This window comes from Vanessa cardui, chromosome 11 (assembly GCF_905220365.1).
Source record: "Vanessa cardui chromosome 11, ilVanCard2.1, whole genome shotgun sequence".
In the NCBI taxonomy this organism is placed as follows: Eukaryota; Metazoa; Arthropoda; class Insecta; order Lepidoptera; family Nymphalidae; genus Vanessa; species Vanessa cardui.
Genome location: NC_061133.1, coordinates 229650 through 244941, shown reverse-complemented (window position 1 = coordinate 244941; position 15292 = coordinate 229650). Strand labels below are relative to the sequence as shown.

At 35.6% G+C, this 15292-nt stretch overlaps 1 protein-coding gene across 2 annotated transcripts; it reads left to right on the top strand.

Annotated features, from left to right (window-relative positions):
• Nucleotides 1-1247: 1247 nt before the first annotated feature.
• Nucleotides 1248-15290, top strand: LOC124533577. 2 transcript variants are annotated; one of them, XM_047108950.1, is made up of 11 exons: nt 1248-1352; nt 10335-10385; nt 10482-10694; nt 10838-10918; nt 11000-11224; nt 11874-12083; nt 12149-12899; nt 12969-13399; nt 13477-13590; nt 13660-13854; nt 13947-15290. In XM_047108950.1, the coding sequence occupies exons 1-11, from the start codon at nt 1298-1300 to the stop codon at nt 14918-14920; spliced, it is 3300 nt and encodes a 1099-aa protein (XP_046964906.1). In that variant the 5' UTR covers nt 1248-1297; the 3' UTR covers nt 14921-15290. The 2 variants fall into 2 exon arrangements, with proteins under 2 accessions (XP_046964906.1, XP_046964905.1); XM_047108949.1 differs by having other exon boundaries at nt 10991-11224.
• Nucleotides 15291-15292: the final 2 nt, after the last annotated feature.

Genomic DNA, 15292 nt, shown 5'->3' with positions numbered 1-15292 from the left:
TAGGAGATAGTTTCAAAATGCGATATACATTCATCTTCACACATTCCCTGTCCAAACGGCAAAGCCGTGTGGGATGGTGAAGGCGTTATTAAGGATGAAAAGGTTAATCTCTTCGATTGTGTGGCTTTCAGTTCTATTTGTTTATATATTTTCATCTATTAAGTACGGAAGAGGTATTCGTATCGACTTTTAGTAAAAGCAAAAGGATAAAAATCCATGAATCTGTGGCCGATAATATCGTACACGAAATGCTGTTTGCCGCCATAACAGCAAAGCATATCGAGTGAGTACCACCTACACACGAGTTATATTACTACCAAATAGCAATTTGTATTGGTGTGTTAAGGTTTCAGAACATGTAAAATCATAGGCATCGGTCAGCGCCCATAGACCTTAGCACCGTGGGAAAGTTACAAAAATTGTAGAGGTGTATTGATGTAGTAAAACTTAATAAAACTATTTTAAAAGTACAAGCAAGGTACAAACCGCTAAATACAATCGTGATCTCTCAGAAGGTTGTATGCGATTATAGTAATCATAAGTTAAACAACTATCGCATAAGTCGATCAGAATTTCACGAGTGAAATATGAAGTGGGTTCTCACAGAATGGAACTGCGCGCTGTAAACTTAACTTGAATAATATACATCCGATTTGATTTGATTTTATTATTATAAACGTCATAAGTAATGGTTGGGATAGCCTATATGGAATGGATATACATTTTTTTGATAACTAATAATCTTCTACTAATAACAATGATTGTACAGATTTATACATGGTTTTGTAAGTTTTTGTCTGTCTGGCGCAGACGCGCAGAACTTTATCACTGAACGGGTTTACCGAATTTTCATTAGCTTGTTTAAGTTGAAACCGAAGATTAACTTCTTGTTAAGATTTTATAAAAAATCTTCTGTGATATAAATATATGTCATAAAAATTATTTATTTAATAAGTACAATTATTAATTTACAAGAGCAGTATTATATACATAAGTACAGAGTATTTGGTATTGCAAATCATGAACCACATTATTGACTCATTCTGTTTCCTCAACCTTTGACACAGAAGCAAGAAGTAACATTAATAGTTCTCGGCTAGGGATGTGTACACATGGTCACATACATCCGAGATGTTCATGAATTGCTTCGCAAAGCTCGTAAACAATAGCGAGGGTGTGCAAGCGCACTGGGCGGCGTGTGAAGATCAAGATCGAGTTATATCCCAGCATCCAGTAGCCGTCTGCGCGTCTGGTCGCAGCCAGTACAGCGCGGAGGAGCGTCGTAGACGCACGTGTCATGTCGCCGCCCGCACTCGTGATCGTGCTGCTCGCGTGCGTCGCCGCCTGCGCAGGTCCGCGAACCCGGTCGATGACCCCTGTGATATATGTCTCAGAACATCGTTTATTAGAACTGGCTTTAAATGTATTATTACCAAAGTTCAATATGTTACAAGTTATTTTTAAATTATTGCTGAAAATGTGACAATAATGCTAATTCAAATGAATTAATTTAATAGAGGCCCGTACTCAAGTAAACTGGCTCATAGAGCCAAGAAACATCGGTAATACCAATCAAAAGTCCTATTCAAAAGTTATCACAGCGGTGCTTTGAGTAATAAAATTCATGGCAGTTCTAATATTCGCAGCTCTGAGGATATGGAGGATAAGCGCCATTCCTTGATCCCGATGTCATTTATTTTTTCGACGGAACCTGGATCGCGGATTTAGCCTTGAGACTCTGGGAACTTGTATCTTTTATTTTAAATGAATTCATCGACCGTGAGTATGTGAGGCTCGTAATTATCCCGGCCGCGTCCTGTCGTAAAAATTGCTTTTTGAAATAGCCGTCTTTTATGCGAATTTAAACTGTATGCGGGTAAGCTGATGTAACTTTATTTAAAATTAGGATTTGAATATAGATAAACCTATTTACATATTTTAATTAATGGACCTTCCGTATAAAAAATAATATATGATTAACTTTAAATCATCATCCGATCGAAGCTTTGTTTTTTGTTCGTGTTCGTAATTATAATCTCAATTTACTTCAAGAATATTTTGTCATCGAAAGCTAATTGACTTTATATAAGTGTGTTAGGTGAATCAGGCGTCTCGTGGTGTTCACTCATTCACGAAAAAGAGTTCAACGCGCTTCGAAACAGGCATTTTTTTATAAATTTATATTTATTGTACAATCTTATTTTCTTATTAGTTTATCTCTTCACAATAGATTACAAGGGAACAACGTATTCTGGAACAGTAATTAGCTCTCTAAAAAAAACAAACAAAAAATGAAATGACAGTCATTCTACTCTTTTTGTAAACCGCTTTACAATCTTGGTCAGCGTAATATTTATTTTTGTATAACATTTTTATCAAATTTAACACGATATATGTAAGACGTTGCTTGTAAGATATTGCTTGCGGTCGTTTTACCAAAAATAAAACTGCAATGCCGGCAAATGTGTATTATTTATTTTAAAAGTATCTTTGAGTGAAAATAACATTATTTTTACTAAAGTTAAGCATGGGATTTATTTTCTGTAGAATAACATTAAATATTCACCGCACGGCGGTTATTTATTTAAAATTTGAGTGAGCGTCTGCGAATTCGTTTGACTTTGAACATGAGATTCGCTTCGCCGCAGCCTCTTTTGGGACTATTATTTTTTTGTTTGAGGTTAAAACTGTAAAAGGCATCCAAGACCTTATCGACCAAAGTGTAACTTAATCCCAAATAGAATTGTAATAGTTATTATAGGTAAGAATGTGAACAAGTATATTTTTAATTCAAAGTGGGCAGGGTAAACCGGTCACCTCCCACTTAAACTAAACATTAGCATGGTAAATAATATAAATTTATTTACAGCATCAATGTTATGTCTTATGCCTGTTATTTTAGTATGTAATAGGTATAATAATAGGGCGATACCCCGACTACACACACAACCTCACACACATACTACCGTATACAACCTTACCGCGAGTAAACAAAATAGAATAATTACCAAATTCTTTTTTTATAACCTGTATATAAGGTGAAATAAATTTCACCATTTTTACAATTAAAATTCCAGCTTTGCACTACACATTATTATAGTATCATATACATGATATATTCTATTGATGCTTCCAATTTCTGATGAGATGGTATTTTTTTTAAATAATAATATAAGGACTTACACAAACTCATTTACGTCCTTATAGAGGAAGTGAGTTAAAATTCTAAGCTCGAGATTGCTAATGAAAATATATTAACAGAAAATCTGAATAAGTTTTTATTGGTGCGATGTCTAAACACATTTTTGGATATCTACATAACCTTATAAGCAAGTCATAAAACAAGTGAGAATAACCATTATTACGCGTAAGAACTTTTGCGGGTCATTACTCCCTCCTCGTAATTATTGCGAGCTTTTGACTAGGTTTCCTCTTCTAGTTACTTTGACTGTCATCTTAATTGCTACTTTATAAACACTGACAGTCAAAAGGAACGTTCAAGTGTGTCAACGGCCCAGTTCTCCGCGCTGACGCCTAATTACCACAACAAAACAGAATGGGCTCAGACAAAGTGACTCTACTCTCTACTGCCATTTCTTTTTCACATGGACGTACGGTATATGAATTTGTTTTATGTATAAGCTTTGAATACATAATTTACCCAAAACTGAATTAATATTTTTTTATTAAATACATATAAAATTATAAATAAATTATACATGCGCGCATTTATTAAAATTCTAATTATTCAATCGAAATTAGAATTGTTATCTTCTAAGGCCCGCCATACGTTAGAATACAAATGAATATTGTAACATATTCGTAAAGTAACGAATTAAGCACATGACATTTATAATGATATAGTAAGAAATTTCTACTAAAAAATATATATTTTAATGTCCAGCGTGGAAAGACACGTGAAATAATTAGTTCAATTTCAGTTTCGTTTAATGAGGGAAGAATGACTCCGTTAATGAAGACGAGAACCATAGCCAGTCGATTCAAATTTTCAGTAACGGTGAGTGAGTGAGGTGAGTGTGGGAGCGGGCTCATTGTCTCAAATTTCTATCGCTTTAAGCCCGTTGTGTGGGAACAGTAATCATTATAGTATTTTGAATTTTAATTTTTTCCTTGCTTAGCGTACTTTTTATGTACTGTATTTTAGTACAAAAAAATGCGTTTAATATTGTCACATATGAAAAATTTATAATTAATTCCTAAATTGCCCTACCGATAATACTACAGTTATAAGGATTCTGCATCTGTAATATGCTTGGTTCGTCAACTGTAAAAAGCAGTACTCCGCTTTAATGGGCCTTTAAATTAGAACAGTTATTATTTAATTAAGAAAGTTAAGTTTACATTTTTAGAAAAAGTAACATTCATTGACGATAAAAAGTAAGGTAAGCGTACATAATGAAAGCAATTCAAATGAATCCTAAAAGTGCACGAATTCATCGGCACTTCTTGTAAGTTGTAGAGCAAAAAAACCATCAATGAAGCGGGTCAGTTAAAGACGTGGGCGGAATCGTAGTCGCTTATAAATAATACCCATTGTTTGAGCAACAATTATTCTCATAAGAACGGAAAGTGCGCGGCGGTTGAACTCTTTGAGGAATACGATCGATCGGTAGATTGTTTTTATCGTCTGACTGTAATAATTAATATATACCGACTGATATCCGTACAGGAGCACGGAGCAAGCAACACTTGATTGGTTGGGTTTGCCCGACTGTGGAACAATTGCACAAGGTTAAAATATTTGCGTGTAAGCTGACAAGCAAATATTTAAACATTAAATTAGTTTAATAACCGTGTTTCATGAGTTGTCTTAAGCCAATGTTATTTTATATTAAATTCGCTAGTCTTGAGAAAAGCGTCTTCAAACGAAGTAACTCTACATTTATGATAGATAAAGTATATTTGGTGAGATTTTGACAATTATGATTTTGAGTGTTTGTGGGATGAATATAAATTTGACGCAGAATTGTTTATTAACGCGCGATCGAAGTCGAACTATAACTATCAAAGTATATGTCTAGCTTGTTTCCATTCTGAAAAATAGATAATATACCTCTATACGACTGGCGCGCGTCCACCCGCGGCGTTTATCTATGCAAATGTGGTGACCGCTTTTCTTGCTATCAAGAGTATTGACAAACAATAGATTCAGTTCAACCTTATTCCCTTGTGATAAGAGTCACCGGCCCCGCGTAGGACTAGTGAATGACAATTACTACAAATATTTATATTCAACCGGAATACTAAATTCTAGTTTTAATAATGCGGCTCCGTACGCGTCATTGATGACAATTCTAGGGCTGATTTATAAAATATTCTAAATTCATACCAGCTGGTCCTCCTGGGTTTTATATGGTTGTTTGTTTATTTATTTATTTTTTGAAATATGACTTATTTGAGGGTTTCTCGTCAATAAAAATTAAACCACGACACCCGAAAATTTTAAATTAAAAAATATTTTCAATATTTTAAATATTTAATTTTGTTTAATAATTTATTCATTTTTTGGCCTGGCAATACCACTCGTTTATCTAGGCGTTTATGGATTAATACAACCAACTACTATCCATTGTTTATTTTTAATTTATTTTCTGTAAACTGTCGAGCAAATTAGTACTATGGTAAGTGCCCCCCTTCACTCATAGAACACTCACACTGTAAGAAATGTAACCAGTTCTGACAAAGTCGACGCGCCGCCACGGGATCCGAGTCCCTTGTGTAATTACATTGGCGGTGAGAGGCGAGCTGGTGAAGCCCAGAGTAGTGTGATAAACGATAATTGTAGTTACTTACAGACCAAAGAGGCGTTACAACTTTGCTCCTGTACTATATACATTGTAAAGATTGTGCTTTTTTTTTAAATATTTTTTTGCCATCAATTTTGCGGCCGCCTTTTTTCAAATAGTTTTTGCTAGGTTTGTTTCGCTCTGTTAATTGCGAGTTTAACATATATATTTACATTTCACATACATTAAATATAACGTTTACGTTTCATGAAGCATGAGGATGAGTTAAGTTACAGTAGTATTTTAGTAAACACTTCCCCTAAAATAAAGAGCAGAGATATTGGATCTCTATTCTTTAGGCATGAACATAGGTTTTGTACTTTATTTAATATGGTTGTTTTCATTTTTGCAGGGGAAATGTTAATTTATTTATAAACATTGTAAATTGATCGCAATACCACAACATCCAACGCAAAATGCGCAAACGTGTTTGTAATTGTATTTCTAAGTTGACTCGTGTACGTTTCATCTCTATAGTAACTTTATATAGAGCCGAACTCGGCAAGTGTACGCCGACACTTGCGACATAAACTACGATAGTAAATTCATTGATCTCTTCCACGTTTTATAACTTTGGCCCGACACGCCGATTGTCAATACAAACCGGTTAGTGGTGTGTGATAAGAGTCGGTTCGGGTTTTCCCGATCAGTAAGAAAACTCGGTGATAGAGATGCTAAGTTTATCGACACCGACGCGATCTCCATAAAATAATGAATTATTGAACATTCAAATAAGTATATTTAATTATTGAGATTTTATTTAAATATACTCGATTCGTGAATTGTAAAACAGATAAACACTAATAATAATTTGGTACACATCAGACTTTTTGCGTCTACCACAAGCACCGATCGTTTTTATACAAGTTCTTACAAGTAATTATGTTCAAATCATTCGTAAAAACTGTCGATGAATGGTTTTTATTAACCTGTATTTAAATAGTCCATGCTGTATGCGCTGGTTTAATGATTTGTACGCGTTTGTAGGAATTACACTCTCCTAATTTGTTTATTTTATTCTGGTATTCGGCTTCAAAGCACATCCCGTCTAATGCATATAAACTTACTCCAACTGATAAAAAAACTTGGCGTTACAAATTTATCTTTACACTTAGCGTTTACATAATTTTTTTCACTGTCACTATCAAAAATTTTTATTAAAATTTTATCTGTAAAACCATACAATTACATAAACTTAATTTACTTGGTGGTAGGCCTTTTTGTAAGCCCGCCTGGGTAGGTACCACCCACTCGTCAGATATTCTACCGCTAAGCAACAGTACGCAGTATTGTTGTGTTCCGGTTTGAAGGTTGAGTGAGCCAGTGTAACTACAGGCACAATAGCATCTTAGTTCCCAAGGTTGGTGGTGCATTGACGATGTAAGGAATAGTTAATATTTCTTACAGCGTCATTGTCTATGGGTGATGGTGACCACTTACAATCAAATGGCCCATATACTCGTCCGCCAACCTATTCCATAAAAAAAAATATAATAACAACAAAAAGCTTTCTTTGTATTATTGTCATGACCGTGGTTCATTATAATGATACTTGTACACATTATTGTCATAATTGTAATGTAATTTTCAGTCGTTTATCAAATGGTACATCTGTAAATAGACACATGCGGGCGGATCCAGGGCTCCCATGACGACACTAAGTCGTACTCAGATAGTAAAATATGCGACAGATACCGGTTCCGCTCTGGTTATAAAATGCTTCTATTCTGTAATTACACCGTTACGTATATGTAATAAAATAATAGAGAATAACCAGCGATTAAAAAGGCTCTTACTTTTGTTAAATATAAAGCAACCGTTTTTCGATATGTACCACCGAGGGTACCCTGCAGTCACGCTCAGTAGTAATTATTCGATAACGTATTAGTTTTATCAAAATACCAATACGATTAAGAAATATCTCACAGTCGAATTAATAAACGCATGAAAAACTTTAATTCAATGTTAATTCGGTCATTTTTGTATTTTAACATAATTCCGTAGCATAATGGAATCGTTTAGCGGCCGCGAATGCATACAGACGGAAATCAAACTGCTCACATGGCCTCACAGAACGAAATAAAAATATGAGAATAATCTATTGTCTTACAAAATATATTTTTAAATTACTCTAAGTACAAAAGCATAATAAGATGATTAGTGTGAAGGAAATTTATTTTGAACTAGCGACCCGCCCAGCTTGGCATTGGTACAATACTCGTATTAAATATACTACAGAATTTGTTTATTTACGACATCACATTAAAACTTCTAAAATTGTCAGTGTTTCTTTACTATATTGTCTATGTATTCTATACAAAAACCTTCCGTTTGAACCACTCTAACTATTAAAAAAAACCGCGTCATAATCTGTTGAACAGTTTTAAAGATCTAAGCATACATGGGCACACAACGGAAAGCGACTATGTAAAAATAAAAAAATAAGGAAATATTTCGTATGACAATTTAAAAAGCTTTCAAGACTGTTATTTAGATTAGTTATTTTATATCACAAACCAAAACGTTTTTAATGTAGTTTTTAGTGTAGTTTCCCACGTTGAGTCAACTCAACATTTTGATAAAAACACTTCACACGCTTACAGCCTCGTCTAAAGCGCATCAGGCGTAAGAATGTAAGCAGAATTCTAGCAATTTCCCCCTCATCCTCCAAGTAGGGCACTAAGGGTTTCCTGGCACCAGTTACTCCATAATTACGACAAGCTGCTTATCGATTGTAGAATCAGATCCCGTGAAGGTAACTATTTAAGCTGCCTTAGATTTGTCTTAATATAGAACCAGACGCGTGAATTGAGTTTTTATAAATCATTTAATTCTGAGAACCTAATTTGCTATCAACGATTGTTCGTCGCCGTTCAAAAAACGGGGAATTTATACTGAGAACATTCATTAAACATTGTAAAGCCAGTTCTTTGTTTCTATTCACTTTCTTTTGAAATTTCTCAAATACATAATTACCGAATTAAATGTGTATATTAAACTCACTTCTTTAATACAAAATTATACTATTGCCGTTATTGGTGCAGAAGGTCGTAAGTACAAGATATACATTTTACAATGTTTTTACAATACATTCATATCTTCTCTCCTGTTATCTGAGTGGTAGCTTATGTGTGAATAACGTTGCTTTAAAAGCATTATATTCATTAATAATAAATACATTTGATTGATAATGGAAATTTGTTTTTTAAGTATAAAGAAATTTTTTGTATGAGTTTTTCAATTTAAATACCTCATTGAAAATTACAGACTGATGTAATTTTATAAATGCATCTTGATAGCAATATCATCGTATTAATTGTTTGGGTTAGATAAAGTATTCTAATGATTTCGTTAAAATATAGAACTTTACACGCCCGATGTGTAAGAGTAAACTTGATCTTAAAAATAAGCTCACTGACATGGCGTTCGTTTGGTCAATAGGTATGGTACTGTTACGCGTTAGTAACCCGAGTGGCGGCATTTTGAGCTTTATTGGTAGGAAATAAAATATACGAGGAAATGAATCAGGAAATAACCAGGTATTCCTAGCGATCCATTCACGGCCGCTGTTCCCACGGCTCCTATTTATTAATGATATTATTTGCAACGCAATCCTAATTCCCGAACGCCTGTTATACTCTTTGATTTATGAACGAGAGGTTATAGCTTAGGTGCATTAATTACAATGTAAGCATTTATTTAAGAATCAGGTAAGGCCCTGAAGCGTGGAGCGGATTTAAGGTAATTATTGTTACCATCGCATTCAGAATATAATTTTTTAAAAATTGTTTAGTTAGTGGCATTCGTATAGGTAATTCTATACAAATAATTTGTTATTTCAGTACAGTTCTTGTAAGGTATTCGATGTCTTTCCGATTCGGTAAATTACCATTGAATTCAGTGTAATTAATGTTATAAATAAATAATAATAACTATGTAATTAATGAATTCGTATTAACTTTTAAAGATGATTATTTGTTAAAAATATAAAATTTTGAAAATTATCTTAGCTTTAACACAACATACATATATTTCTGACTAAAATTAAATTCATGTAATACATTAGCATTACTTTCATTTGAGTGATCACTCTGATGGTAATGGTGCCGTAAAATTTATCACAACTTAAAGTGAAAGAAATTAAAGAAAGTATCTCAGTGAGATACTTTAAGTGGTTAAGTCTTCTATATTTAATACTCGGGCTTGATAAAGAGATTTAATTGTATGTATTTAACATAATTAGGTTTAATTTTAATTCGTACAGAAGAGTCACTACTGAGTTTGTTGCTCCGTTGGTATCAACGTAACTGCAAAAAAATAATTAGAAGGTAGTCTAGTGAAGTTGGGCATTATTTATAACATTCACAACATTAAACATTTGTCGGATAAAAAGCAATTTTTACGAATCGATAAATTGTATATGAGTGCGTATGTAATTTGATAGTTTTGGCGCTTATCCTTATCCATGTTTCCGTTATTTAATTTTTATCTTGAATATTCAGCTTTTATATAAAATATATATTACAGAGAGCTCTGGAGACACCATTCGCGTTAGTCGTAAAACTAGGGGACCTATAAGTAAGTAGTTTTACTTCATACGACACTTCACAAAAATAAATCGTTACTCATTACATCCCTTTTCTTATATATTATGCTTGTGTTATGGGATTCTAGGTAAAGAAGACACACCAGCAGGATGTATGTACGAGGGACGATGGTACTCCGCGGGAGCATCCGTGCGCACACGCGAGGCGTGCTTAGCTTGCGTGTGTGCGCACGGCGCTTTGTCGTGCCGCCGCCGCACATGCGCACCACTGGCCGAACCACCGCCGCGCTGCCATATCGTACACCAAAGGGGCGAATGCTGCCCGGAGCTACAATGCCCTGGTAAGTTACACTGTTAAGATATCCAACTTACCTGCAAAAATTACCAGTCTGTACGCAATGTAATGAAGTTAATTAACTAAAAAGCGTATAATTATGTATTTAGCTCATATTTAATATTCAAACAACACGTTTTGCAACTGCAGACGGAGTAAAGGCGATGGAACTAGGCCAGTCTGCTCGACGTGACGACGCCGAGACGGAGACTCCCTCATCAACAGGACATGGTATGTCATCGAGAGTAGTAAATAAATATTATATTAACAATTATTTTAACTAATAAACTATTGACTCGTGAGTGTTTCCAGCTTGCGTGGAGGGCGGGACGGTGTACGCAGCGGGCTCGGCGATGAGTTCGAGTACAGCGTGTGAGCAATGCTTCTGCCTGGGCGGCACGAGGCGGTGCGTGAGGCCAGTCTGCCTGCCTCCGCCGCCAGGTTGCAAAGCTCGTCCAGCGCCTGGCGCCTGCTGCCCTCAGCGATATTATTGCGAGCATGCCGTGACTAAGCCTCCCAATGAAAGAAATCCTCATGGTAAGAAAATATATTTCTGAAGAAAAATTAATACGATATTAACAATTACCTATTTGCGAAAAGTAAACTTTGTATAATGAAATTATAAGCTGAGATGGCCCAGTGGTTAGAACGCGTGCATCTTAACCGATGATTGCGGTTTCAAACCCAGGCATGCACCGCTAAATATTCATGTGCTTAATTTGTTTTTTAATTCATCTCGTACTCGGTGGTGAAGGAAAGAATCGTGAGAAAACCTGCATGTGTCTAATTTCATTGAAATTCTGGCAATTGTTCATTCCACCAACCCGCATTGGAACAGTGTGGTGTAATATGTTCCAAACCTTCTCCTCAATGGGAGAGGAGGCATTAGCCCAGTAGTGGGAAATTTACAGGCTGTTGGTATTGTTGTTGTTGTTGTATAATTAATTTATATAATTAAATATTACCTTAACATTTATTACATTAGTATAATAATTGATTACTATTCAATTTTTTTTGTTGTCGTCTTATAGTTATTAGTTAATGTTGTTAGTTAGTTAATGTTAAATATTACCTATGATTTTTTTTTGTGTTTTAATTTTTTTATAATTATGTTTGCAATGTATGTTTGTCCTGAATAAACCTTTTCTTATACTTAATCATAAATAAAATTATGTTCGTTTTCCAGATTGCATAACTCCTGAAGGGAAATGGGCATTTGAAGGAGAACGAGTGAAATCCGCCGAAACAGCTGCCGACTGCATTCAGTGTTTCTGCCTGCGGGGCTCTATCCGCTGCCAGCATCTAGCATGCGCGCCCACTCTGCAAGGTTGCACGCCGTTAGTACAGCAAGGACAGTGCTGTCCCCATCAGTACCAGTGCGGCCTCCACAAGAACGGTAAAACACAATATAATCTCTTCAAATAACATATAAACAGATAATTTAACTTACCATGTTTTTAGGTACAAAAATACATAACTTAAATAAAAAACGAATGAATACATTGATGTCCTTAAAAGACGAAGAACGTTCGCTCCACTCTTCAAAGTCAACGAAGCGCGAAACAACAATCAAAGAATTGACGACGGACAAGAGCACTTCGGCCATTACTAAAGCACAGTCGACCACTACGAAGATAAAAAGAAACACCGACGAACCGTTGATCGCTAATCCTAAGATGGACAAAGGGAGTTTTTCAACATTACAAGCAGAACAAACTACTCAAACACTAAGCGATGTACCTGAGTATACTACACTTGAAGAATCCGTGGAAATGACAACTGAGCAACCCGAAGGGTCCGTAAAAATAATTATAAACGGTACCATTAACTGCACAGCCGAACTGTCCTCTACATCTTTACTGTTGAATGTTTCAAATGACGATGATAGTGTATGGATTAAAAACGAAGGTCAGCCTCGCATACCATTGACGAATAAAATTGAAAATGACACCTTATCATCCACTGATATAATAACGGAAAAAACCTTCAATAGTGATTTTGATGATGAAAATAATTCTTTTACGATCAACGTAACGAGTTCACTTCGAACGAACACCACTCGCGCGACTGCAACTTCCACGTCGTCAACGGTTAATCCCAAAACAGTGGCACCTGCGCTGCTCGGCGCTGCCAATATATCTAAAGTGAAGAAAGACGAACAGGATTACGACTACACCGAACCCACGCTTCCTCCGTCGCTGCCGAATTTGAAGTAAATATTCATCCTTTGTTACATTTTGTATTCATTTATAAGTAACTATAATTTAATGTTTGATTTCAGAATTATTCCCTTTGTAGCCGCTGATGCAGTCGTCGACGATGAAGTATCGTCGAAGGAGAGTCTCGATTATCCTGAGTTGGAAACTGACGACAAATTCCCTGTTTATTATCCGAATAAGGAGACATCTCAATCAGCTTATGCGATGCGAAAAGAGGACGTGTATAACCCAACGCAATACCCCGTATTCGTATCTAAAAAAATCGAAACTCAGTACCCTAGTTTAACCCAAGAAGGGAATTCTGCTAATGTAAAATACTCCAGTTTAAGTAATGAAAAACCGGCAGAAGTGCATGAGTATACCGTGACAGCGTCTTTGGGGAGTTCATCTAAAATAAATCATGACATTGAAGAAAAGTCCTCCTTCGTAAATAATAAATTTGAGGTGGAGACTCCCGCTGTCAATTTATTTTCGCCACCAGTGGAAACGGAAGGTTCGTTTATTACACAATTACACCACATGTTTTAATGATATTTGTTATTAGTAATTTAATAAATTGAAATATTTCAGGTGGTTTTGTTCCAAAAGATCCAGGTATTGATGAGTTTTATTCTGTGTATCAAAGCACACCACCAGCGCCTGTTATTCACCATTTAACAACATCAATGCAGTTGGAACCAAAAGGTAAATAATTATTAAAATAATTTTATACAAAATTTAATTTCTCTCCTTCAATGACTGTCATGGTTTTAGATGAATGTGTAACCAGCGATGGAAGACACCTCTCCGAAGGTGAATCAATATCTCTAGCGTGCTCGATGTGTACGTGCGCTTGGGGTGAATTGCATTGCTCCCCACGGGTGTGCAGCACACCACCAGGTTGCACAAGGCGAGCTGCGACATCAAGTACCTCTGATTTATGTTGCGGAGAATTAGTTTGTGATAAATGTGAGTATTATACAAAGAATATAGGGCATTAATATAACTGATTATTTGATGTTATTGATATATTAATAGAATTACTATTTTTGATCTTTTAGATAATGCAACCACAGCAGTTCCACTTTTCTCAACACAAAAATTTGCTCTTACATTGAGTGAGACAAAAGTTCCACTGAGAGATAAAAACGATGTATCAACTCAACCGCAGAGTACGACTACTTCGAGTACAACTGTTATACCCAAGTACAACAATTCAAATCCTGAAAATGTTTTGATTGATTTAGCAAAGAAGGAGTTCGTTACATCTTTAGAATCAAATAACTCTACACAAACACTTGTCACGAGTGGACCAAATGTGTACGAGTCATCCACCGAAAACTTAGATAAAGAAGTAACACAAAACAGCAGTCAGTCCATAGAATACGACTATGAAGACGATGAGGGAGGGTTTTCGTTGGGTAATGTTTTACAAATGTTGCTGAGTGAAACTTTCGAGACTACCACAACAAACTCGCCCACCACCACACGAAAAGCAACAACTGTGACGCAATCACCGACATACTATACCAATAGGCCAGTTTCAACACTTAAAGATAAATCAACGCCCAATGACGAAATTGATGAAGATTTCGTACCCGTCACTCATCGTTTCCCTATAATACCTCCAAAGAAAGTATATCCCCAAAGTCCAGTCAACAGAATTGATCACCTAATACTTGGGGAATCAAATTCTATTAGAAAAACTACCCAAAGGCCCATGACTGTGTTTAAGCCTATCCCGTACCCTACGACTCGTAGGCCGACTTCTTCTCCAAAAACAACGCAGAGACCGCTCACTACGAAATTACTAGAAATAACGAGTAAGGAAGGTTTTGCTGGGCAGTCTGTAGAAATTCGACCACCTAATCAGATAATGCTGCCGGGGTTGAACTTAGGTTTGCCGAAACTCGCTGGGTGCAATATCTACGGGCGCATGTATCGCGTAGGCAGGATAATAGCGGAACTGTCGTCACCGTGCCAAGAGTGCAAATGTACAGAACTCGGTGTCCAGTGTCGCTCTCTAAGCTGTTGAGAGTGCATTTTAAAAAAATTGGATGCGAATCTGGTGCAGACTGAAAAAAATACGATTTAATTCAAGCAACGCTGGGAACGAACGAGAGAACGAACCGTAAAAAGTTTTCAAGTGTAATTGTACAGAGAATGATTGTGTGTGATTTGTAGAATAAGTATAATGTAAGGTATTAACAAGTAAGAGTATTTATACATTTGAAAGTAACCGTTAATTGCAGTCGGCTTTGATCTCAGATAGTCATAAAACTGAACTCGATTTTTACCGTGACCACATTGATAGTTACTTTGATCATTTTAAAACGAACTTGCCTCAATAGTAAATAGTATCTTTAGCCATCGAATAGGACACAATAAATAAATATTTAGTGAAATT